This window comes from Salmo salar, chromosome 28 (genome assembly GCF_965601325.2).
Source record: "Salmo salar chromosome 28, fSalSal1, whole genome shotgun sequence".
NCBI classification, from domain to species: domain Eukaryota; kingdom Metazoa; phylum Chordata; class Actinopteri; order Salmoniformes; family Salmonidae; genus Salmo; species Salmo salar.
In genome coordinates this window covers 17,385,087-17,412,500 of record NC_138318.1, presented here as the reverse complement: position 1 = coordinate 17,412,500, position 27,414 = coordinate 17,385,087, and the positions used below count along the sequence as shown (strand labels likewise).

The following is a 27,414-nucleotide window of genomic DNA, read 5'->3' as shown; positions in this document are numbered from 1 at the left end:
GACAGATACTGGAGAGAGAAGACCGTTTTGAGGAAAACTGGATACTCAATACTTCCAAGCACAGTAGACGCATCACAGATCATAGCCTGGAGGTTATGGAACTGAAGAGAGCAAATCCCTGTAATAGATACAGAATAGAATATCACACTGCGTCAAGTTTGTCTCAAGTTCAGAGAGCAAATCTTCTGTTGAATTAAAAGTCTGTTGGATTCTATTTCCAAGCACAGTAGACGGATCACAGTGCTGCAGGAGAAAGACAAATATATCGGAGTTCCACTGGAGGTCAGCCAGCTTCTAGACGACACGTTCTCCTAGTGTGATCATCTGGCCTGAGGAACATCAACTTTGCCAGGCCGTTTGATTGACCCTCTCTCTGGGAAGAACATACTACTGAATGGAAGTACATTTCACATCAGCACAGAGTGGATGTATAGCAGCTCTCAGCCTCAACTGACCTTCAATTATTCTCACCAGCTGTGAACCAGAGGGGGACGTGGGGTCAGACGTTGGACAGGGGTTAGGGGTGAGACCAGGACATTATGTGGTTGTGGCTCCAGGCTGCTGTAGCTCTGTGTGAGCCAGAGGCATGACCCTACCTGCTTCCTGGGACTGGGATGGACTGGACAGGTAAGAGGATTTGGGGGGGCAACATGGGAATGCCTGGACAGGAGGACTAGATGGAAGAATGGGGAGAGGTGCGTTAGTTTGTTGGAGAGGGGAGACACAGGAGGGGGACAGCGGGGGAAAGGGATGTGCAGGACAGGTAAGACAGTGTGGGACTGGTTAGAGGAACATGTGGGAAACAGGAGGGAGGGAAGGAGTCGGGGAACAGGAAAGAAGAGAGGGAGCGAGAGGGAGGGAGGGAGGGAGGGAGAGGAAGGAAAGAAGAGGGGAGGGGAGATTAGAGGAGAGGATTTCCAGCTTTGCAGGGATCACTGACAGTATTTTACAAAGGAACCGTTTATCTTTAGATTTTTCATAGTTGAGGGATGCTTGTTTCTACAATGTTAGGTGCTCCAAAGTGACCCAAATGTAATAGAACAAGGGAAATAGAACATGCACAGATCAGTGTGGCATAAATAAGGATGTTCCACCCTCACTAAATGTCTCCCCAAACTACACATGACCTTTGTCTGTATGCTTCTGGCTCCACTGGCAATAGCTGTTAGGATCTCTGTCGGTCTCAGAATGATTGGAGAAAGTGGTAGCATCGGCTATCCTTATAGGGCTCTACTTTCTGTTGGCATCTTTGTCTTTCTTTGAGTGGCAGATTTATTGCTTTGTGTGTGAATAGTCAGCTAAGCTTCCCAATCAGAGGTAGATAATGATTGTGAATAAAATGGTACACTGTGTGCACCAACCCTACCTTTAGGATATCAAAAAGCCTATTGATGTAGGGTGATGTACTTTCAATCGTTGTCGCTTGGCAGACTGGTGTACTCATGAACCAGTTGTTGTGTTATTTAGTTTGGGTGTGACTGTGACACGCACACACATCCGCACACAATCACACACATTCAAATGCAGACACGCAAGCGTGCACACCAGAGTTTCCGTTAGCCGGTAATAGCCAGCTTTTGGCATATAAAAAATAGAAAAGCTGTTAAGTAAAATTGCCGCCGGCCAATTGTCAGGGGGAAGAAGAAAAAATCCCATTGCGAAATAATTCCTTTTAGCCTATTCATTTATGCAAATACCAGTTGATGGAAATACATTTGACTGGTCTATTGGTAGATTTGCATAATTTTGTGGAATAAAATTTGTGCGTGTGAAGGCTACAGTATATTTGTTATGTATCTTATTTACACTACATGGCCTAAAGTATGTGGACACCTGAACACCTCCTTCCAAAATCATGGGCATTAATATGGAGTTGGTCCCCCCTTTGCTGCTATAACAGCCTCCACTCTTCTAGGAAGGCTGTCCACTAGATGTTGGTACATTGCTGCAGGGACTTGCTTCCATTTAGCCATGAGCATTAGTGAGGTCGGGTACTGGTGTTTGGTGATTAGGCCTGGCTCACAGTTGGTGTTCCGATTCATCCCAAAGGTGTTTGATGGGGTTGAGGTCAGGGCTCTGTACAGGCCAGTCAAGTTCTTCCACGCCGATCTCGACAAACCATTTCCTTATGGACCTCGCTTTGTGCACAGGGGCATTGTCATGCTGAAACAAAAGGGCCTTCCCCAAACTGTTGCCACAAAGTTGGAAGCACAGAATTGTTTAAAATGTCATTGTATGCTGTAGCGTTAAAGTTTCCCTTCACTGGAACTAAGGGGCCTAGCCCCTCATGAAAAACTGTCCCAGACCATTATTCGTCGTACACCAAACTTTACAGTTGACTATGCATTCGGGCAGGTAGTGTTCTCCTGGCATCCGCCAAACCCAGATTCCTCCGTCGGCTTGCCAGATGGTGAAGCGTGATTCATCACTCCAGAAAATGCCTGGAAACCATGTGTTTGATGTAATTGATACCATTCCACCTATTCCGCTCCAGCCATTACCATGAGCCTGTCCTCCCCAATTAAGGTGCCACCAACCTCCTGTGTTGCACATGGTGATCTTAGGCTTGTGTGTGGCTGCTCGGCCATGGATGCCCATTTTATGAAGCTCCCGACGAACAGTTCTTGTGCTGACGTTGCTTCCAGAGGCAGTTTGGAACTTGGTAGTGAGTGTTCAAGGACAAGCGATTTTTACGTGCTACGTGCTTCAGAACTCGGCGATCCCGTTCTGTGAGCTTGTGTGGTCTACCACTTCGTGGTTGAGGCATTGTTGCTCCTAGATGTTTCCACTTCACAATAACAGCACTTACAGTTGACCATGGAAGCTCTGGCTTTGACGGTGCCACGTTGAAAGTCACTGAGCTCTTTAGTATGGGCCGTTCTACTGTCAATGCTTAGCTATGGAGATTGCATGGCTGTATGCTCGATTTTATACACCTGTCAGCAACGGGTGTGGCTGAAATAGCCTAATCCACTAATTTGAAGGGGTGTCCACATACTTTTGTATATCTAGTGTATCACACCATACAGCATACAGATACAGAGCATTTGAGCAGGAAATCTGTTAGACAGTGCAAGAGCTGCTGCTGCAGGACCTCAAACGGCAACTGAAGGTAGGCTTCATCAGCGCGCCACACACCAATGAGCTGGAGGCAGTAGGCTATGCATTTTGAAAACGTAATTATTTGAAACCTGAACATTTTAATAGATCTTATGAGGCATGTCTTACCTTGCTTCAAAGTAGCGTATTATATCTCCTCTCTTCATACATTTCTAATGGATATTTTCATCTCGGTCACATGAAACCACTTGCGTGTGCAGCACCCTTTTGATAACAGTGTTCATTATGGAATGAACATTCACACGTAGCCTACTGCCTTGTGCACAATGCTATGAAGAAATAATAGTTTATCAACATTTTAAGCTGAACATTCTGATCTGTTGCATCAGACTCATTGCTTAATTTTGTTATGTAGCCTAGGCCTACTGGTTGTATGAATTTGGGATCTATGTCCCACAACTGTCCCAGACTGTTTGGAATAGGCTATTCCTCGACAAGTTGACCAATAGAATAGGTTTTTAAAAAAAAATCTTTGGGGGATAGTAGATTGACATAGGCTAGTGACTTTTCTGTTCGTAACACATCTTGTTGACTGAGGAAAAGTAAATGTGGCCAGTTATTCTTACATCTTCAAAGTGCACATCAGAATTCGGTAAGAAGCACCTCACATTGTTTCATCCTGGACTTACATGTTCTGCTAATATGAATTACCATCATCTAAATGTGATTTCTGTCATTCTGAGCACCGTGGGTGGACGCCCTAATCAGGTTACGAACCCAAGGTCTGGCAGATTTCTCAAATGTCCGGTAAATAAAAATGTTTGCCCGGTCAACTGACCGGCGCCACATTTTCCTAACGGAAACCCTGGTGCATACACACACACGCACACACTAGGTTTGTAGCCTAGTGAATCAAGGTGTTTATTTTCCTAGAAACAACCTTCTACAGAGTAAATGAGTCTTCCCAGAACCTCATCTCACAGAGTGTGTTTAACTGTAAAGATGGACTGCATGTGTCACTATGTTTTCTTCTTCTGTGGTGTTTACATATCCTGATACCCTGAGAGCCTCTCTCTGTCAATCACCACCACTCAGTCTACCCCACCCCCCCTCCCCCAACCCTCCTAAACCCTCTCAACCACCATTCCCTCTAAGCTGCGCATGTGCACGGGACTGCCGTGCAGCTTAGAGGGACTGCCACGCAGAAGAAATATCAGCCTGCGCAGAGAAGTAAGAGATTGAACTTCACTCAACTTTCTACAGTTTTCTCCTTTAGTTAACACTATCAATGTTTCTCTTTACTGTGGGAATTGTGATCGAATCAACGCAATATTAGCCACTTTCAATGCAACATACCGAAACAAAACTAATTATGCAAGACTTAGTATACAATACTAACTATGCAAGAGATTTTTTTTTTTTGGCAGAACGCATCGGAGTAGGATTCTATTGCATTGACAGGCAGGACTCAGGCCTGTACTCTACACAGACCAGTGCGCCATAACCAATCAAAGCTGCAGTAGGTCTATATGCAAATCGACCATTACCGTATTTGGATCTGTGCCATTCACTTTGAACTGGACTGTTTTTACAGCATGAGCAGTCATGAGTAGATTGTTTGAGATCAAAGCGAGAGCTGCATGTAACCACGTGTGCACATTTGTTCATATCCTTTGCTAGTTACTGAGTTATTAGCCCAGTTATAGATAATTTGTAGTCAGCAATGGGGGAGTGGGGTTTTTTTTGTCTTAAAGTGGCAGTGTTGTATTTTGAGACAGGATTGAATAAGCTAAGAAGCCAATAGCTAGCCAATAATGATGCATTTTATTTTGTAGAGTGGTTTCTTGCATCAAACAACACAACAACATTTTCAGTCAATTCCTTGTCTGAAGGACAAGTGGGATAAACAGGTTAATGTCATGCTCTGCATGTAGGCCTACATTGAACACCACACATTGGCTGCTACTGTAGGCTGAATGATATAACAGCTATTTCCATGTTAAAATGTTATGGGATGCATTTTCTCCATTGTGTTTTTGATGGTACGCCACTCTGGCAGGCCTACATTATGATCAAACAGCCACAGTAGCCTACTTGACCACTGTTCAATTGTAATTTAAAGCGGGGAAAGCCTCAGCGTTCACAGTAAACGCGCGCAGGAAGTTGCACAGAATCTTCACAATATTCAAGTTTGCGCTCAGCAGACCTGACATTTGCTCAGTGCCTAAAAGAATTTGAGGGAACATTGCTCCCAACCTAAACCTGTGACCCCTCTTAAAACATTACTCCCTCCTGGGAGGAATCTCCCTCCCTCTCTCCCCTGACGGTGCGGTGCGCAGCCTTAAAAGGCTTCCCCAGCTGGCTGGTTTCTCTCTAATGATGGAGACTGTGTTATTACTGAATGTCCTCTACTGTAAACACTCCTCTACCCTCTGACCCGCATCCTTCACAGAACACTTCTTCTCCTGATTTACACACTCTGAGACACTCCTGCATATACAGAGGGTCACTAGGGGAAGACATACACATGCAGTGTAATGCACACACATACTAATACTAATGCATACACTCACACACGCACACACACTCGCTCACACACACTAATACTAATACAGACACTCTCACACACACACACACACACACACACACACACACACACACACACACACACACACACACACACACACACACACACACACACACACACACACACACACACACACACACTAATACTAATGCATACACTCACACACACACAAACACACTCACACTAATACTAATGCATACACTCACACACGCACAAACACACTCATAGTAAGACTAATGCATACACTCACACACGCACAAACACACTCACACTAATACTAATGCATACACTCACACACGCACACACACACACACTCACTCACACACACACACTAATACTAATGCATACACAAACACACACACTAATACTAATACACACACTCACACTAACACAGACACTACTAATACAGACACTCACACTAACACAGACACTACTAATACAGACACACACTAATACAGACACTACTAATACAGACACTATTAATACACACACTCACACTAACACAGACACTACTAATACAGACACTCACACTAACACAGACACTACTAATACAGACACACACTAATACAGACACTACTAATACAGACACTATTAATACACACACTCACACTAACACAGACACTACTAATACAGACACTCACACTAACACAGACACTACTAATACAGACACTCACACTAATACAGACACTACTAATACAGACACTCACACTAATACGGACACTACAAATAGACACACTACTAATACAGACACACACTAAAACAGACACTCTGTCACGTCTGATTTGGACTGGCGGATAGGCGGAATCAAATGCAGGAGACAGAGGTGCTGGAGATGAGTGTCTTTTAATAAACCTGACACACACAAACGCCGAAAAGCACAGGGCGCTATACAAAGTTCACGTATTTTTAACTGCGCCCATAAAACACAAAATATAATTCCAAGGCACAAAAAGGCAAGGAGCGCAGCCCGGTAAATCCCTCGACAAAACTGTCGGTAACACAACGTGGACAATAAACAATCCCGCACAAAATCCCAACTGAAAACACACATTAAATAAGCCCCCCACTAATGACATACACAAAACAGGTGCGGAACAGACAGACAAAACTAAAAGACACAGAAACAACGATCGGTGGCAGCTAATAGGCCGGCGACGACGACCGCCGAGCGCCGCCCGACCAAGGAGGGGCGCCACTATCGTTGGATCCTGTGACACACTCACACTAATACAGACACTACTAATACAGACACTACTAATACAGACACTACTAATATAGACACTACTAATACAGACACTCACACTAATACAGACACTACTAATACAGACACTACTAATATAGACACTACTAATACAGACACTCACACTAATACAGACACTACTAATACAGACACTCACACTAATACAGACACTACTAATACAGACACTACTAATATAGACACTACTAATACAGACACTCACACTAATACAGACACTACTAATACAGTTACTCACACTAATACAGACACTATTAATACAGACACTCACACTAATACAGACACTACTAATACAGACACTCACACTAATACAGACACTACTAATACAGACACTACTAATACAGACACTCACACTAATACAGACACTACTAATACAGACACTACTAATACAGACACTCACACTAATACAGACACTCACACTAATACAGACACTACTAATACAGACACTACTAATACAGACACTACTAATACAGACACTCACACTAATACAGACACTACTAATACAGACACTACTAATGCATATATCCACTAAAAGAGGAAAGAGGGCTTATCTGTAGACTTTATTCTCCCAGGTCCTTTTTGTCACTGGGTTTGATGTGTATGTGCATGTGTGTGTGTGTGTGTGTGTGCTTGCATTGGGGCTGTATTGTGTGTGTCTGAGCATGTTTTTGTGTGAGTGGCAAGTCATTGGTACAGTAAGGCACCTATTTTGCAACTGGAGTTGACTTCCACTTTGTGTGAGTGGAAGTGATGTAATCCTGCTGTGCTCTGTCATTGTTTGACTGAGTGGTGACGCACAACACTAATGCCCTGGCCCGGTCAGTCGCTCCAAATATCTCAGGCTTTACACTGGGGTTTGAAATGGTGGAGCTGAGGAGAGGGGAGTAGGGGAACACACTCACATGGTGACATCAAATGGCCACACTCCATATACAAATAAACTACAAACCCACTGCATTGCCTGGGCTGTTTAATCTATGTTATTGTAATCTGTTTCTTTCTTTTCTGTGCACTCTCTGCAAAGAAAAGAGCCCACACTCAACCTGAATACTGCCTCGTAGACGGAGTGTTTGTTTCGTGCCATTTCTCTTTGAATTAAATTGGAACTTTTTCTACCAACTATTACTACCAAGTACATGAATGAACTGAGGTTCACCCTGACCTAATCTCCGTCTCTGTCCCCTCAGGGGCACGGCAGACTGGTTCGGGGTCAGTAAGGAAAACGACAGCACCCAGCGATGGAGGAGGAAGAGCCTGCAGCACTGCAACCTGCGTTACGGCCGCCTCAAGGCCCAGGTGATGAGGGAGATGGAGCTGTCCAGCCAGGACAACCTGTCCCTGACCAGCACTGAGACCCCGCCACCCCTCTACCTCCCCCCACACCACCATCACTACCACCCCCACCACCCCTATGCCATGCAGCGGGTAGGGCAGAGCCGCCCACAGACACACAATACATTCATAGACTCTCTTTTTATCTCTCTCTTTTCTCTTTCTCTGTCTCTTGCCATACATATGTGCATATGTCATGTGTTGTGTTGTGTTTCTTTACCCAATATCAATCCTATGTCTCTCCCTTGGGAACAATGACGTTATTCAATACAATTCAAAATAGATATCAGAATTGATATTTTGCTTGTTTGGGGTGTTTGTTTCTGTGATGTAAGCTGATGAGCGTATTAATACATGGAGTAATGCAACTATTAGAGGTCCATCACTATGGTAACCTGTGTATTGATATGACCGTGAACTTGACCTGTCATGTAGCCTCTTAGCAGAGCCCTATTGTTGTGACTATTCAAGTGAGTTCACCACCAAATAACCTAAAAGGATATACTTGGCTCCGTGGCGTTTACAATCCCATGGGACATTACAGCTTCTGCCTCTGTGTGTGTAGATTGTGGACCCCCTGGCACGGGGCCGTGCATTCCGCATGGTGGAGGAGGTAGATGGTTACAGCGTACCCCAGACCCCCATCACCCCTGGTGCCGCCTCTCTCTGCTCCTTTTCCAGCTCGCGCTCCGCACTCAACAGGTTACCGCGGCGACGCAAGCGAGAGTCGGTCGCCGTCATGAGCTTCAAGGCTGCCGCAGCGCTGGTTAAGGTGTGTGTCGCACAGACATCGTCAGACGTGAGGATCAGAGTGTGTGTGTGTGTGTGTGTGTGTGTGTGTGTGTGTGTGTGTGTGTGTGTGTGTGTGTGTGTGTGTGTGTGTGTGTGTGCAGGGAGCAGATGTGTTTCCTCATCTTTACCACTGTTCTGTTGATGAATCATCCCTGATACTCCAGCAGCTGAGATAGAACAGTTCTAGTAACAGACACTGCTTTGATCTAACTAAATGCATCACTGGGAGTCACCTTGACTCATATTTACTATCTCAAGCCAGGTATGCAAACACCTTAGTCTCTGTAGTCTCAGTATCTCTGGGATGCTGTCTGTCTGATATGACTCTGGTCACTGAACAGTTTCTGCTCTGTGGTCTTTGTTAATGGTGGCACAATGAAACGCAGCTAAACACAGCAAAACCCTACTGGATTACTTTGTTTGGTCTAGGCATTGATCTCTTTACCCCAAAATGGTTATTGAGGTGGAAAAAGGGCATGCATCGAGACTTAATTTTTTTTACATTTTAGTCATTTTATCAGATGCTCTTATCCAGAGCGACTTACAGTAGTGAATGCATACATTTCATGCATATTTTTTTTAAAATGTATTTATTTTTTTTTATTTTTTTTTTTATCACACAACCCCAGTTTACTGTAGCCTGCTTATGGACGCGCACACACACACACACACAAACACACACAGTATGTGTATGTTTATATCGTATAGGACGATTACCAATGTCAGTGTTATGTAAAAGCTGAGCTCCAGCTTGTCTTGTAGGATTAGGCTTTGGTGTAACAGTACAGTACAGAGGCTGTTCCTCTCTCCTGTCCTGTGGTGTCAGGCAGGGGGGTGGGGGGCACATAGGTAGATGACTAGGCTGGGGAGGGAGACAATGTTTGCATCCCAAATGGCACCCGTTCCCTATTTAGTGCAGTACTTTTGACCAGGCCCCTGGTCAAAAGTAGTGCACTGAATAGGGAATAGGGTGCCATTTGGGACACATACATTAACAGATGGCATTAGGATAACTCTGCTGTCAGTCCCGTCCTCCAGTCAGAATGCTCAGCTGTGTGCCTGTTCTGTTAGCCAGTAGAATACTGTGTATTCTGGAAGTGAAACATTGAACGCTGCAGGGCTAATCCTGCCTCGAGAGGTCAAAGCATCATAATCGTCATGGCCACTGGCCACAGATGGCTGTCAGGAGCCAGAGAGGACACTGGTCTGGGGCTTTGGGGATGCTGTTTACCCGATGTCTTTCTGATCCCGGGTTGGGGTCAGTTCCATTTCTATTTGAAATTGAATTCACTTCCTGAACTGACGGAATTGAAATGGAGTTGACCCGTCATGGTCTCGTTGTCACACACAACAGTAATGTAATATCATGCAATAAATGTGCAACAGAGAGTATTTATTAGAGGTTACAACGACGGTGATGATGATGACGATGATGACAACGTGATGATGATGATGACAGTGATGATGATGGTGTGTGTCAGGGCCGTACGGTGAGGGAGGGCGCTGCCCGGCGGTGTCGCAGGCGGAGCTTCATGCCAGTGAGTTTCCTGGAGGACGACACAGTGGACTTCCCTGACGAGCTGGACACCTCCTTCTTTGCTAGAGTGAGTAACACACACACACACACACACACATCCCATCACACATTCACGCACAGATAGCACACAGTTCCTCCTGTCCCTCTTCATCCCTTCTCCTCCTCCTCCATGCAGGATGGTCTGAGGAGAGGAGATGAGGAGCTGTCTACCTATGCAGACGATGTGTTTGATTCTCCGTCTGAGGCCGCCATTAAAGAGGAGGAGTCTAACACAGCAGCGGATGAGAGTGACCTCACAGGTGGCGCCTTGGACAAGAACGAACTGGAGAGGAGTCACCTGATGCTGTGAGTGGAACACACAGACATCACACACAGACATCACACACAGACATCACACACGCAAGTTGTTGCTGCTACTGTAGCCAGTCTCACTTAACACACACCCTCTTCTGACCCTCCCTCTCTCTCTCTCTCTCTCCTCTCTCTCTCTTCTCTCTCTCTCTGCTCTCCCCTTCCTCCACTACTCACACACTCTCTATCTCCCATTCCTCCGCTACTCACACTCTCTCTCTCTCTCTCTCTCTCTCTCTCTCTATCTCCCATTCCTCCGCTACTCACACTCTCACTCTCTCTCTCTCTCTCTCTCTCTCTCTCTCTCCTATCTCCCATTCCTCCGCTACTCACACACACTCTCTCTCTCTCTCTCTCTCTATCTCCCATTCCTCCGCTACTCACACACTCTCTCTCTCTCTCTCTCTCTCTCCTCTCTATCTCCCATTCCTCCGCTACTCACTCTCTCTCTCTCTCTATCTCCCATTCCTCCGCTACTCACACACTCTCTCTCTATCTCCCATTCCTCCGCTACTCACACACTCTCTCTCTCTCTCTCTCTCTCTCTCTCGCTCTCTCTCTCACTCTCTATCTCCCATTCCTCCGCTACTCACACACTCTCTCTCTCTCTATCTCCCATTCCTCCGCTACTCACACTCTCTCTATCTCCCATTCCTCCGCTACTCACACTCTCTCTCTCTCTCTCTCTCTCTCTCTCTCTCTCTCTCTCTCTCTCTCTCTCTCTCTATCTCCCCTTCCTCCGCTACTCACACTCTCTCTCTCTCTCTCTCTCCCTCTCTCTCCGCTACTCACTCTCTCTCTCTCTCTCTCTCTCTCTCTCTCTCTGTCTCTCTCTCTCTGTCTCTCTCTCTCTCTCTCTCTCTCTCTCTCTCTCTCTCTCTCTCTCTCTACACTCCACAGGCCCCTAGAGCGGGGCTGGCGTAAGGGTAAAGAACCTGGACTGTCTCAGGTCCAGCCCAAGGTGCGTCTGCGCCAGGAGGTGGTGAGTGTGAGCGGGCAGCGGCGAGGCCAGCGGATCACAGTGCCCGTCAAGAAGCTCTTTGCCAGGGAGAAGAGGCCCTACGGCCTCGGCATGGTGGGACGGCTCACTAACAGAACCTACCGCAAACGCATCGACAGCTTCGTCCAGCAACAGATAGAGGACATGGACGACCACAGGTACACTTAATTGTCAATGAGGATTTTCCCATTCTTTCATTTCAATGTGGAATTCTGAATTTGCTACACAGCTATGCATTTGACTTCAACTGTGGCATGGTCACATAGTCGCACTGTAACATAAAACATGTCTAAGATTTTATCACACTACAGGAGAAGAGCCCAGTCACAGCTGTAGTGGAGGTCGGAGCTGTGTCTGAGTTTGCCCCAGATAAGATACAGTATGAGTCATCACGGATAATAGAAAGCACCTTATTTCTGTGACTGACCTGGCCTCTAGATTAATAAACAAACCAGGACTGTGTGACTCAGTAACAGATGGTCGAGTCCCAGCACACCATGTGGGAAACAATGGTTTACACAGTTGTTGTCATACATTACTAACTCCTATCCTAGTGGATGCAGCTGTTGTCAGTGTGAAGCTCACACTGACATACTGAGATAGTTTTTCCTAACAGAAGAGGCAAGCTACTGTACTATGTGATATACCGTATTGATATTGTGTGTGTGTCTGTGTCTCTCTCTGTGTGTGTTTGTGTGTGTGTGTGTGTGTGTGTGTGTGTGTGTGTGTGTGTGTGTGTGGTGTGTGTGTGTGTGTGTGTGTGTGTGTGTGTGTGTGCAGGCCTTTCTTTACCTACTGGATCACATTTGTCCACCTGTTAATCACCATCCTGACTGTTTGTCTCTACGGCATCGCCCCTGTGGGCTTCTCCCAGCACGAGACCGTCGACTCGGTCAGTACAGTGACTGTTATATAATGTAGTTTGTGTTATGGATGTTACAGGGATGGTTGTATAATCGTTTCTATAATGTGATGAGTGATTCATTGCGTCAATGTGTTATGTCTTTGCATTTCACTTTGTAAACCCTTTGGCTTTTCCCCTGTCTCCCTTTAGGTATTGCGAAATAAAGGTGTTTATGAAAATGTCAAGTTTGTGCAACAAGAAAACTTCTGGGTGGGACCAAATTCTGTAAGTGTAACTTTTTTTAGGCTAACGGACTTCATTTGATCATTTAACCCTACATGTCAGCTATGAGACGCTGTGTTGTATTTGAACAAACCTTACACAATGGTAAGTCATAACGCTGGTAGCATAACTCTCTGTTATGCTGCTCCCAAACTTAATCTTTTAATAAAACTTTGATGATTAAGATGTTTATTAATACGAGGGTTACCGGCACAAAAAGCACATCTCCGTTCTTGTTCCATGAGCATAAGGGTGTCACGGCTGTGTCATGGCTGGATAGGTTGCGCTTCCGCTCACAAAATCCATGCCATTACCAACCGCGTTACCGCTAATACCTGCTTTTCGTTGGTCTTAAATCTCTCGATATGCACTGCAGGGGTTGGACCCAAAATAGTTTTTTTAATGTTTCATTCAGAACAGAACCATTATTTTCTGGGGGTTCGTTCCACTGTTCTGACCAGATTTACTTCACCAATCTGTGTGGATAGAGCAGCTTGCTGTGGAGCAGGCAGTCTATAGTTACATGTGTGATGGAAAGAAAAGTGTAGGGCACGAAATGCGACTAAAGTTTTACGGGTGGGGAGAGAGCAAGAGAGGGTGGAGAAGGACACTTGGCTTGAAGAGCTGGGGATCTTGTTTTGACATGCATTATCGGAATTAGGCCCACAGAGTTATACCTACGGAGGTGCAGCTTCTATGGAGGAACTTTGAATGTCTTTGATCTTCAGAGAAATGGCTTAATGTTGGACCTAACAAGCTTGTGTGTGCAGACCGGCACCAGAATCATGTAACGTCAGTAGGCTACAGTAGCCTATGCTTCAGAGGGGAGGGGCAGGTAGCCTAAACACGCACACACTCTGACAAAGATTTTCTGCTGGCAGGCAGACACTGGAAGAAGTTTCTGAGAGACAGAGGGAGGGCTTTGCATAGCTGCTTTGTTGCGCTTTTTGTGGGACAAAAAAAAAAATGCCTGCAACGTTAAATAATGTTATTAACCGGTTCCCATGCTTTTAAAATAATGGTTCTGTTTCCCGGAAAAGTATAGATCACTTTTGTTCCCGGTTCTGATTCTGTTCCTTGAAAAATGTTGTTATTTTCCGGTTTCCAGTTCTGTTCCCTAAACTGATTCCAACTCCTGCTTTTGCGCTTGTTTTCAAGGACACACCACAAATATTCCTACCTCAGCGCAAGCTAGCTGATATTAGATAGGTAAATTGATATTAGATAGGTAAATTGATATTAGACAGGTAAATTGATATTAGATAGGTAAATTGATATTAGACAGGTAAATTGATATTAGATAGGTAAATTGATATTAGACAGGTAAATTGATATTAGACAGGTAAATTGATATTAGACAGGTAAATTGATATTAGACAGGTAAATTGATATTAGACAGGTAAATTGATATTAGATAGGTAAATTGATATTAGACAGGTAAATTGATATTAGACAGGTAAATTGATATTAGACAGGTAAATTGATATGAGACAGGTAAATTGCTGAACCTGGCGCATGTGGTGCAAAAAAGCCAGAGTACCTGTTTTTACATGCTGTAATGTCAAAACGAATGTGCGTTTGGCACTTGCGCTGCCGTAGTGCCAGCCGAAAATAGAGCCCCTTGTCTGTGTTCTGACTGCACACCCTCCCCCTGACCTGCAGGAGGCGCTGATCCACCTGGGGGCTAAGTTCTCCCCCTGCATGCGTCAGGACCAGCAGGTCCATGACCTGATCCAGGAGAAGAGAGGAAGAGAGCGGGAGTCAGCCTGCTGTGTGAGGAACGACCGCTCCGGCTGTCTTCAGACCTCACAGGAGGAGTGCTCTGTGAGTTACCCTGGTGTTCCACTACTGTTACAGTCAATTTATGTTTAATATCCTAAAGTCTGTAGCAGTTAACCCCTGTCTCTCTCTCCCCCCTGTTCTCCCTCTCCAGTCTACTCTAGCAGTGTGGGTGAAGTGGCCTCATCACCCCAGTGCTCCTCTCCTGGAGGGGAAGGTCCGTCAGCACGGCTCAGTCTGCCACCAGGACCCCAGGTAATAAACTGCTTCTCTCTCTCCTATTCATCCATCTCCCTCTCTTCTTCTTTATCTCCTCTTCCCTCTATACGTTATATGTTCTTTCCTCTGTTCCTCTCTTTTCAGAATATGCCTGGAGCCAGCCTCTGTGTCGCCTCATGAGTGGCCTGATGACATCACCAAGTGGCCAGTGTGTACCAGATACAACCCAGGCAACCACACTAACCTCCCCCACGTAGACTGTGCCATCACCGGACGGCCATGCTGCATTGGGACCAAAGGGAGGTGAGGACAGACAGTACCCTCCGCAAACTGCACGGTAGTGGTGAATACTATATGAGGTTCCTCAACTGGCCGCTCAATTTTTCTGATAAAAAAAAAACCCTTTTTTTTTACAATTATTGTTGGACATAAAATACTGGAAAAAGATTGGAAAATCAGCTCCAAGTGATTAAAATTTTGGAAATCTATTCCAAAGTATTGTCACGCATAATATAAAGATACAGCTCTGGAAAAAATTAGGAGTCCACTGCAAAATTATCAGTTTCTCTGGTTTTACTATTTATACGTATGTGTTTGGGTAAAATGAAAAAATGTGTTTTATTCTATAAACTAATGACAATATTTCTCCCAAATTCCAAATAAAAATCTTGTCATTTAGAGCATTTATTTGCAGAAAATGACAACTGGTCAAAATAACAAAAAAGATGCAGTGTTGTCAGACCTCGAATAATGCAAAGAAAATAAGTTCATATTCATTTTTAAACAACACAATACTAATGTTTTAACTTGGGAAGAGTTCAGAAATCAATATTTGGTGGAATAACCCTTATTTTCAATCACAGCTTTCATGCGTCTTGGTATGCCCTCCACCAGTCTTTCACATTGATGTTGGGTGACTTTATGCCACTCCTGGTGCAAAAATTCAAGCAGCTCGGCTTTGTTTGATGGCTTGTGACCATCCATCTTCCTCTTACAGTTTTTCTCAATTGCTAAAACACAATTTCTGAAACCTTGCTCCATTTTCTGAAAACATTAAACACAAAACCTCATCTTCAAGCACTATTTACATAACCTCTGACTCCTCTCGCAAAATGAAACATTCGCCACAAAACAGTTTTACGTGTGTTCAAAATCAAACACTGCTCTCAAATCATAAACAAAGTGATCAAAATGATATACACTCTCAAGCAGTCAGTAAACAATACACCGAAAAATAGAAAACACATTGTTCAAAACATACAATTCTCAGGGAGAAGTACATTTTTAATCTAAAAAAATATTCATATTTTTCCGTCATTGTCTTTTGATGAACGAAAACATGTTCTATCATAGTAGCTCAAAATTGATCAGAAATTACTACTCTGCTTTGCTCTTTGCAATTTTGTTTTTTGTTCTTCCTCCTCCTTGTACCCCTATGTTTACAGTACTGTACCCTGCATCTCACAAACTTGTCCTTTGTCTCGTCATACTGTAATTCTTGTTCTTTGTTGATATGAACCTGCAACCAGTCAAAATCTATTGAGCAGTCAGTACTGTTACAGTTTCTCCCAATTGCTAAAACACAATTTTGCAAACTAGGCTGGTTTTATCAAAATACTTAACACAATTCACAAAACCACACACCCAAACTGCAAAATACCTCATATCCTGCAAAATGAAGAACTGCAACCTAAACTACATATAGCATTATCAAAATCAAACGTTTGCACCAAATGGCACACGCACTTCATTCATATTACCAGATTTTTGTCTGACCAACTACACACTGTTGGGCATAATGAAAAGCACTCTCATCTTTAATATGCTTTGCCATAATACTAAAATAGTTCAAATTGTAGAAAATTCTTCAGATGCACAGAAATATTTGCAGATATACACACACATGCTGTTGAAACATTTAATTTTTTACCAAACAAGTCAGTGCAACATATGCACAGCAGATATATTGTCACGTCCTGGCCAGTATATAAGGTTAATTGTTTTGTAGTTTGGTCAGGGCGTGGCAGGGGGTATTTGTTTTATGTGGTTCGGGGTGGTGTGTTTGTGTAAAGGGTGTTTGATTTAGTAATTCCGGGTTTTGGTTTATGTTTAGTTAATTCTATGGTTAGTCTAGGTTGTGTGTTTCTATGTTTGGTTGATTGGGGTTGGGACTCTCAGTTGAAGGCAGGTGTTGTCTATCTGCCTTTGATTGAGAGTCCCATATATTAGGGTGTGTTTGTATGTGTGATTTGTGGGTGATTATTCTGTGTATAGCCTTGTGCCTTACCAGACTGTTTATTTGTCGAGTTTTTGTGTTTTGTTATTTTGTATGTTCATTTTTGAAATTAATTAAAAATCAAGATGAGCATTCACGTACCTGCTGCGTTTTGGTCCACATTTTCTGATGACGATTTCGCATTATCGTCAGAAGACGAAGACAACTGTGACATATATTTACATTGGACTGAACAAAAGTATGCTCACAAAAAAACAGTAAACTGAAAAAGAAAATTGCAGAAAAAAAATGTGCAGAAAAAATGTATAGAAAAAAAAATTTATAGGAAAAAATGTATAAATAAAAAGAGTCAAGAAAAATAATTAGGCAGCATCTTGCCGCACAGCTGGGTCTGGCCACAACGCCTCGTCCACATCACAGGCAATATCTTCCCTTGCCAGACATCGAGGGAAGAAGCACCTTGAGTGCCTTAGCCATCCCTGAATCGCACCCACATCAATCTCATCACATGCCTCTTCCATAGCCTGCACAAGAAGCATGTGCACAAAGGGCTGCCGGTCGTATACCTTCCACCGCCATGCCGAAAATAACTCTTCTATGGGGTTCAGAAATGGTGAGTATGGTGGGAGGTATTGCACGAGAAATGGTGGGTGGTCAGCAAACCAGTTTTGGACTGGGGCTGCACGATGAAAGCTCACGTTGTCCCATACTACAACATACCGGGTTCTTTGATGGTCTTTATCATTCATACTCTCTGGTGGTATGAGAATGTTGTGGAGTCTGTCCAGAAATGTGAGAATATGGGCTGTGTTGTATGGTCCAAGGTTGGCATGACGGTGGAGGACACCATGCGTATTGGAGATGGCAGCGCACATTGTGATGTTCCCACCACGTTGGCCAGGAACATCTATAATGGCTCTGTGGCCAATGACGTTTCTCCCCCTTCTTCTGGTCTTTGCTAGGTTGAACCCAGCCTCATCTATAAAGATGAACTCATGTGGGATTGGATGAGCATCCATTTCCAGTACTCCCTGAAAACAAAGAACAAAAGCAGTCAATATGGTGTTATCCAGTACACTGGGAAACAATGTTGCGTGTAGTGTACTGCAGTCAATATTGTACTTACATCCACATATGCTCGTCTGACCTCTTTGTTTCTTTGAGAGTTTCTCTCAAACGGCACCGTATAAAGTTGTTTCATTCTGATTTGGTTTCGCTTGAGAATGTGAGCCAATGTGGACTGACTCGTTGAATGTTGTTGAATATGGTGTTGTCTTGGATGATGTGGCTTTGAATTTCTCGTTATCTGATTTCATTATTTTCCAAAACCAACTTTACAATGGCAGCTTCCTGTACCCCGGTGAACATTTGGCCCCTTCCTTCACCATGGTTGCGTCTCTCAGTCCTTTAAAAAAACAAAAAAACAAAAATATAGGGCTTGGACAATGCAGCCTAAAGATATTTTCCCCACAGTAGAGTAAATTCTACAGGAAATCTGTGCAGTTAGTGTATGACATCAGCCATTCATGAAGTAAACAGGTTTCACCCAACTGAAACACTATGACATGGGGTGTACTACATTAGTGTGAAAGAAATGTTGGTTACATACCTGTACTCCAGTCTAAATGTCCGGATGACACAGGCGACAGTAAAACGGCTCAAGTAGGGCTGCACTCTCTGTCCAGCCTCTCGCATTGTCAGCCGATGGTTGATGACATGATCAACTAAGGTTGCTCTGATTTCATTTGAAAGTTGTCTTCTTTGGCCACGAACTCCTCTACCAGCTCTACCCCTACCTCTCACTCTTCCTCCCCCTCTCATTCTCATCCTCCCTCTTCCTCTCTCTGCAACGGCTTCCATTGTTGTTGTAAAACAAAAGGTGCTCTCCTGTGGTCTTTTCATAGTGCTTACTTCCTGATTGAAGTGGTAACAATTAACCATTGAGGTGTTTGGCCAGGTGGCACATGTATTGCTCATGTAGTGTCATTTTGAATGGCAGTGTTTTGAAATGGCAAACATGTGACTTTGTCAGATTGTTGTGTCTTATGCAGAGAACCGTGTGCAGTGCATTTAAAAAGTGCCATTGTGAATTGCAAAATGTGTGTAAAGCAGAAAATGTGTTTAGACTTTTGTAGACTAGAAGAGGTTTTGCGCTCTGTGTGTCAGTTTAAATAATTGCGCTGTGCATGTCATTTTAGTGTGTAAGCAATTGGAAAAAACTGTAATAAATGGAAAGCACAATGTTCAGGGCCATACAATTTGTCCATTGTACAGTATACAGCCTACAATGCACTGTACTACAGTATACAATACTAAAAGGGAGAAAAATCAAAGGAGTAAACATGTGATCAATGTGCTTCTTCTTGTCTTTGGGCTGGGTCAGGCCAGAGCACTTCGTCCACATCACAAGCAATATTGTCCCTCCTGAGGCAACGGGGGAAGAAGCCTCTTGTGTGCCGTATCCAGCCCTGACATGATTCCTCACCTATATCACCACAGGCTAAATCCATGGCTTGCAGCAGATTTACTCTGGTGTAGGGTTGTCTATCATATACTTTCCATCTCCAAGAGGAGAAAAACTCCTCAATCGGATTCAGGAAAGGCGACTATGGAGGGAGGTACAAGTTCATAAACTGCCCATTGATGTTAAACCATGGCCCGCTGTCCAATCATGTTTCGGCCTCTCCTTCTCCTCTTTGTTAGATTGAAGCCTGCTTCATCGACAAAGATGAACTCATGGGGTCTGTCCAAGGATTCCAAGTCAAATATGGTCTGTGTAGAAATACAATATACTGTATGTAGGATTTTGTAAGTCGTACAGAGACAGTGCTATACTGTAGAGTACAATTAGGCCTACTGTATGCACTTCTGATTCACATACATTGTATGTACTGAAGAGTAATGTCATTCACATAGTATGTGTTAGTACTGTAGACAATCTGGATTACAGTAAATATTTCTGAATGTACACTTACTTGCACATACTGAGCTCGCAGTTCTTTCACTTTTGGTGAGTTGCACTCAAAAGGTACTCTGTATACTTGTTTCATTCGCATCCTGTTACGATGGAGGACACGGTCAATTGTGGAAATGCTCACACTGTCGATTCCCTGGAAGTGTGTGTTGTCTTGTATCACTCGTTCCTGGATTTCTCTGAGTCGTATTGCATTATCTTGAATGACCATGCCAACAATAACGGGCCTCTTGCTCCCGAGTGAATATAGCTGTCCTTCCACCTGCATGTCCCAGCCTTGCAATTCTACAAAAAGTAGTTGTGCAGTTACAAAACATATTCATGCAGTACAATACATACAGTGATTAACTTTACAAATGTCTATTGAAACAGCTGCATATAGTGTAGTACAGTAAATTTGCAATTACAAAAATACAGTAGTATACTGTACCTGTTCTCTTCTCTGAATGTCCTTACTATGGTGGACACAGAAAATCCTGCTTCCCTCATTGTCAGTCCATGGACAAGAACATGGTCTATAACTGTTGCTCGAATTTCATCAGATATTTCCACTCTTTGTCTTCCTCTTCGTCATCCTCTTCCTCTTTCTTGCCCTCCTCCTCCTCGTCGCCCACCTCGCATACGCACTCGTCCTCTCACATTGTTTCTTCTATCCATTCTCAGACTTTCTCCTTCCCACCTTCAACAACCTGTTTGCTCTCTGAAATGGCTTATATTGGTTGTGTCGCATCATTTGAAACAGGTTAAATCAATTTTGAGTGGTTGTGTTCAATCAATGACATGTGTTCTCTATTTGTATTTGATTGTTGCCACTTGTGTTTACCAGTGTGGATGACATGTGCATTAGAGTGCAGAATGTGTTTTGAGAATGAGAATGTGTTTAGAGTTTTGCTGAAACGTCTAAGTGAGATCTGCAAATTGTGTTTTACCATGTGAAATGGTTTAAGGTATTGACAACAGACTGCATAATTAGCTAAATGAGTCCAGGCAACTGAGAACTTTGTTCAGCCAATGGGTTTTAGTGTTTTGGAAATTAAGAAAAACTGTAATCAAGTTCCAAAGGTTTTCAATGGGGTTCAGGTCTGGAGATTGGGCTGGCCATGATAGGGTCTTGATCCGGTGGTCCTCCATCCACACCTTGATTGACCTGGCTGTGTGGCATGGAGCATTGTCCTGCTGGAAAAACCAATCCTCAGAGTTGGGCGACATTGTCAGAGCAGAAGGAAGCAAGTTTTCTTCCAGGACAACATTGTATGTGGCTTGATTCATGCGTCCTTCACAAAGACAAATCTGTCCGATTCCAGCCTTGCTGAAGCACCCCCAGATCATCACCGATCCTCCACCAAATTTCACAGTGGGTGGAGACACTGTGGCTTGTAGGCTTCTCCAGGTCTCCACCCACTGTGATTATCTTTTTTCCCAGAGCTGTATATGTGATTGTATAGTGATTATGTTTTAGTCATCTGTTCGGGCTTCTTGGGGTCAATTTGCGGTCTCTAAATTATTTGTAATTATGTTCTGGCCTTCTGAGCATCCGCTCAAGAAAAAATCTAGTTCACGGTCCCTGCTATATGACTTATCGAAACAATGAACTATGTTTTGAAAGTGTGTTGCTGAGGAGCCTGTACTTTGTGCTGTTCAGTTCCCTCAGTCTTCACAGATATAGGTAGTTGATGTTGTAATGGCTTGTCTTGTGTGTTCACTATTCAGGTGCGAGATCACGTCCAGAGAGTACTGTGACTTTATGAAGGGCTACTTCCACGAGGACGCTACTCTCTGCTCCCAGGTGGCCTGTATGGATGATGTGTGTGGCCTGCTTCCTTTCCTCAACCCTGAGATCCCAGACCAGTTCTACAGACTCTGGCTCTCTCTATTCCTCCATGCTGGGTGAGTAGTGTTTCTCTGTAAAGAATATTCATTCGAATCTTTTTATGTGTCTATTTTTAAAGGATTAAGCTAAGAACATGAACAACTTCATAGTTAAGAACACTAGAACAATATGGAAGAAAAAAGAAACGTATTCTAGAAGAACCAATATCACTCCCTAAAAACACAACCCTATGGTACAAACCTTGGGTAGCTTTTCAGAAATCACCGATAAATTGGTCCACATGGAAAAGTAAAGGCATAGAAACCATAAATGACTTGGTAACAGGAAATACATTCATTTCCATGACAGAATTAAAAAGTCATTTTGGACTGACCAATGACAGATTTGCACACTCTTGACATTCTCTCAACCAGCTTCATGAGGTAGTCACCTGGAATGTTGTGACAAGGTAAGGGTAGTATACAGAAGATAGCCCTATTTGGTAAAAGACCAAGTCCATATTATGGAAAGAACAGCTCAAATAAGCAAAGAGAAACGACAGTCCATCATTAATTTAAGACATGAAGGTCAGACAATACGGAACATTTCAAGAACTTTGAAAGTTTCTTCAAGTGCTAGGATGAAACAGGTTCTCATGAGGACAGCCACAGGAAAGGAAGACACAGAGTTACCTCTGCTGCAGAGGATAAGTTCATTCGTTACCAGCCTCAGAAATTGCAGCCCAAATAAATGATTCACAGACACATCTCAACATCAACTGTTCAGAGGTGTGAATCAGGCCTTCATGGTCGAATTGCTGCAAAGAAACCACTACTAAAGGACACCAATAAGAAGAAGAGCCTTGCTTGGGGCAAGAAAAATTAGCAATGGACATTAGACCGGTGGAAATCTGTCCTTTGGTCTGATGAATCCAAATTGGAGATTTTTGGTTCCAACCGCTGTGTCTTTGTGAGACGCAGAGTAGGTGAACGGATGATCTCCGCATGTGTGGTTCCCACCGTGAAGCATGGAGGAGGAGGTGTGATGGTGTGGGGGTGCTTTGCTGGTGACACTGTTAGTGATTTATTTAAAATTCAAGGCACACTTAACTAGCATGGCTACCACAGCATTCTGCAGCGATATGCCATCCCATCTGGTTTGTGTTTAGTGGGACTGTCATTTGTTTTTCAACAGGACAATAACCCAACACACCTCCAGGCTGTGTAAGGGCTATTTGACCAAGAAGGAGAGTGATGGAGTGCTGCATCAGATGACCTGGCCTCAACAATCACCTGACCTCAACCCAATTGAGATGGTTTGGGATGAGTTGGACCGCTGAGTGAAGGAAAAGCAGCCAAAAAGTGCTCAGCCTATGTGGGAACTCCTTCAAGACTGTTGGAAAAGCATTCCAGGTGAAGCTGGTTGAGAGAATTGCAAGAGTGTGCAAAGCTGTCATCAAGGCAAAGGGTGGCTACTTTGAAGAATCTCAAATATAAAATATATATTGATTTGTTTAACACTTGGTTACTTCATGATTCCATATGTGTTATTTCATAGTTTTGATGTCTTCACTATTATTCTACAATGTAGAAAATAGTAAAAATAAAGAAAAACCCTTGAATGAGTAGGTGTGTCCAAACTTTTGACTGGTACTGTATATATGTAAAATATGAATTGGTATTAGACAAGTTGTGTTCAATATGTTTAAACTTTGTCCTGCACAATGTCCTGCATGATGTGTCAAACATCATGAATAAATTAGGAAGCTACTATATTTGGGCAGAAAATCATATTTTTGCATCTCAAATGTTATGTGAATGCGCAACCTGTAGACGTTTGTTTGTCTTGTGTTTCGCGAGTCAGCTTTGTTCCAGGGCGTTAGTGTGCTTCACACATACCAGTCGACGAACTAGCTCTGTTAACCACTGTTGCTTGTGCAGCTAGTTAGTACAGACTAGCTAGGCTAGGTAGCTAGTACATGGAATTTAAATGTAATTTCACCACCCGTGCTGTTGGTGGCGGTAACGTACCATCCTCTCTGGCACCAACATCCTGTCTCATGTTGTATGTCTCAGTGTCTGTGGTGTGAAAATGTATCTGCTGGAGCCAGAAAATAATGTAGTTTGTAACCTGCTGAGACTCTCCATATCTTTGTTTATTTGCTAATATGTATTCCTGTAGGATCCTGCACTGCCTGGTGTCGGTGCTCTTCCAGATGACCATCCTGAGGGACTTAGAGAAGCTGGCTGGCTGGCTGAGGATCTCTATCATCTACATCGTCTCTGGCATCACTGGCAACCTGGCCAGCGCCATCTTCCTACCCTACAGAGCAGAGGTACAGTACTGTAGATACACTGATCATATAGGTCTAGTGATATCACTGGTATAATTATGGGATATTTGTTTGTTTATGATGCTATGCAGCCAAAGTCAGCAAGAATCTCAAATGTAATTGATTTTGTTTTATTGTCATTCCACTGGCTGTCCCTTAGGTGGCAGGAGGCCAAGTATTTACCTGCCAATATGACACAAAAGGTGTGTCTCTCTCGTTCTGTTCTCCTGCTCCCTCTCCCACTTCCTCCCCAGGTTGGTCCAGCTGGCTCTCAGTTTGGTATCCTGGCCTGTCTGTTTGTTGAGCTGTTCCAGAGCTGGCAGATCCTGGAGCGTCCGTGGAGGGCTTTCACCAAGCTGTTGTGTGTCGTCGTCTTTCTCTTCTCCTTTGGCCTGCTGCCCTGGATAGACAACTTCGCCCACATCTCCGGATTCATCTCTGGACTCTTCCTCTCCTTCGCCTTTCTGCCATACATCAGGTGAGAGCTGGTTTGATTTAGTAATATTTGGGGGATTTTTTGTGCATGTAATGTAAAGCGCTTTGAACTACTTAAAAAATAATAATAATGTGTCTCAGATCTAAATGGCTCAGTTGGTTCTGGGTTTGAGGCCTCATATACCTGAATATATTAGATTTTACTTTGGGTAATATTTGTATATATTTTATTATTACATTGAAATGAAATATGGCCTCAAGGTTATGCTATACCCTTTAATACGTAAAACACTAATATTGATTTTATGATCTTATTCTCCATATTATTTCCAGTTTTGGCCGTTCGGACATGTACCGTAAGCGTGTCCAGATCTGTGTTTTCCTGTTGGTGTTCCTGGGTCTCTTCTCAGGGCTGGCTGTACTGTTCTACATCCACCCGGTCAAGTGTGAGTGGTGTGAGTACCTCACCTGTATTCCCCTCACTGACAAGTTCTGTGACAAGTACGACCTCAACGCCCACCTCCACTGACCAGGCCTTTGACTGCACAATTGCAATGACTAGAATGGACAATCTCAAAGAACTATAGCCTCACGCGCCAGGATAGCGGGACAAAAGGGTCGGCTGGTGAACAAGATTCTAAGCAACTTCACGGCATGGACCAGACCGGCGGCCATGTTTGGTGTAACATTCAGGATATTGGACGTGAAGATTGCCAATCTTGGAAAAATAACTGTTGATCTTAATAACTGTTGATCTGTCTCCATTTGGTTTTGTTTATATGGACATTGCTAGCGAGTGACCTGTCACTTTCAAAGCATAAAGACTTAAAGAGAGAAAGGGGGGAGAAGGGGGTTAAATGTGACTGTTGCCTTGCCGCTGCTCTTATTAAAAACAGACACAACAGCGCCACTTTGTGGCTGTCAGACCACATACAGCTGTGGAGGGATTTTGTTTTGTATTTTTCTACACACGTCATAAAGCTGACTAAAAGTTTTATTGGTTTATTGGATGACCTCAGACAGGGAACTATCTCACAGGAAAGAAAAGGGATTACTGTAGTACTGTAGGATGACTGCCTTTGGTGCCTTGGTTATTACTGCCATATCTAGGTCCGTCTCAAATGGCACACTATTCTCTATACCAGAGGTTCCCAAACATTTTCACTCAGGCCACCTTCCAGCGTTGGAGAACATCTCACAATGGCACAAGCATTGTTTATGACACAAACTGTTCACACCCCTCTTGTTGGCAGAGACGTTTAAAGCTTATTTCCTGCAATTCTCGACATTTTGCCAAGCCTAATGTGTATTCATGTGATATTTCAGTGACTCAAACATTACAACAAAATGTATGGGCTAAAAAACCTAGCTAAAAAAACATGAGCTGACATGGGCTAGTTGATCTGGACATTTCTGACAAGTTATAAATATCTCTCTAAGGTATGTAATGACTGACATGACAAGAGGAACTGATGATGCACTAAACCATTTCGAAAATGCACCTTTTGCATTCTACTATTACAAATAGTGTTTTTTGGGGGGGTGGGGGGGGGCTGCCGACCCCTCGCCCCCCCCCTTGGGGAACCACCGCTCTATACAGTGGACTATATAGGGAATGGTGTGTCATGTGTGCCCTATATTACACTCGCCAAAACACTTGTAGGTTAACATGAATACTGCTGTCTAAGTGGTGGGGAGTGTTTGGAGGGTAGCGTTTTAGCTACCTGCTTATCTGTACCTGCCAATACAGCAACACAAACTGACGCTTTCTGTCTGTGTGTCCAATTTATTTCTGTTGTGTGAATGTGTGTGTGCGTGAGGGATCTGAAACTGCCTTGTGCCTTGCTGCACATGCACGTTTTCCCCCAGTAGATGGTAGAGTTGCTTTGAGTAAATGGCTGCCATCAGGAACATGTAACTTACACAAGATGCACGTCTGATGTCGTCATATACCCTTAAACAAACTTAGTCTGAATGGCTCTTAAAGTAAGATATATATAATGCACACATTGTGTGCATAGAACCATTTCTAGTACTCTGTGTTATCCACATTGTCTCTGCTAGGGTATTTGTAGGCTAATGTCGACTACAGACCTATGCTGTTCCATGGCTCTGGCCTCATGATTTAAATGTGATATGTTTATCCCACACAACTCTTAATGGTGCACTTCAAGACATTTCTTTTGTCGCTGACTAATTCTCTCTGCCTCTCCTTGAGTCGCCAGCCTCTTCCCACGCATACACACACACACACACACACAGTCTGTAATTTATGGTGCACTTCGAGTCCTCTCTCTTTTGTCGTTTACTAATTCTCTCTTCCACCCCCCTCTCCTTGAGTCACCAGCCCTTACACACACACACACACACACACACACACACACACACACACACACACACACACACACACACACTGAGTCTGTAATTCAAAGTTAATCAGTGTGTCGACTCCACTCAAGCCTCCTGTCGATGGACAGCTGAATATGACAAACCCTTATTTGCAGCCAAGGTATAATAGCTACATAGTATGTTTAGGAGCTATTCCATGAATCTCACCTTACAGATGCTTCTCTGCCTGTAGATTGAATG

The 27,414-nt window shown here is 43.7% G+C and overlaps 1 protein-coding gene across 3 annotated transcripts in view; it reads left to right on the top strand.

Annotated features, from left to right (window-relative positions):
- Window positions 1-26,588, top strand: part of rhbdf1b (rhomboid 5 homolog 1b (Drosophila)) — a 52,645-nt gene extending 26,057 nt beyond the window's left edge. The window contains exons 1-15 of one of the 3 annotated variants that reach the window (XM_014179680.3): window positions 1-627; window positions 8,090-8,327; window positions 8,800-9,006; window positions 10,508-10,630; window positions 10,739-10,908; window positions 11,815-12,072; window positions 12,695-12,806; window positions 12,969-13,043; window positions 14,703-14,864; window positions 14,974-15,074; window positions 15,183-15,341; window positions 21,959-22,135; window positions 24,240-24,393; window positions 24,645-24,868; window positions 25,159-26,588. The exon at window positions 1-627 is cut by the window's left edge and continues 218 nt beyond it. In XM_014179680.3, coding sequence (XP_014035155.1) covers window positions 587-627; window positions 8,090-8,327; window positions 8,800-9,006; window positions 10,508-10,630; window positions 10,739-10,908; window positions 11,815-12,072; window positions 12,695-12,806; window positions 12,969-13,043; window positions 14,703-14,864; window positions 14,974-15,074; window positions 15,183-15,341; window positions 21,959-22,135; window positions 24,240-24,393; window positions 24,645-24,868; window positions 25,159-25,354 — 2,397 coding nt within the window. In that variant the 5' untranslated portion in view covers window positions 1-586 and the 3' untranslated portion in view covers window positions 25,355-26,588. The other 2 variants (XM_014179679.3, XM_082970495.1) reach the window with 2 other exon arrangements.
- The last annotated feature ends 826 nt before the right edge of the window (window positions 26,589-27,414 follow it).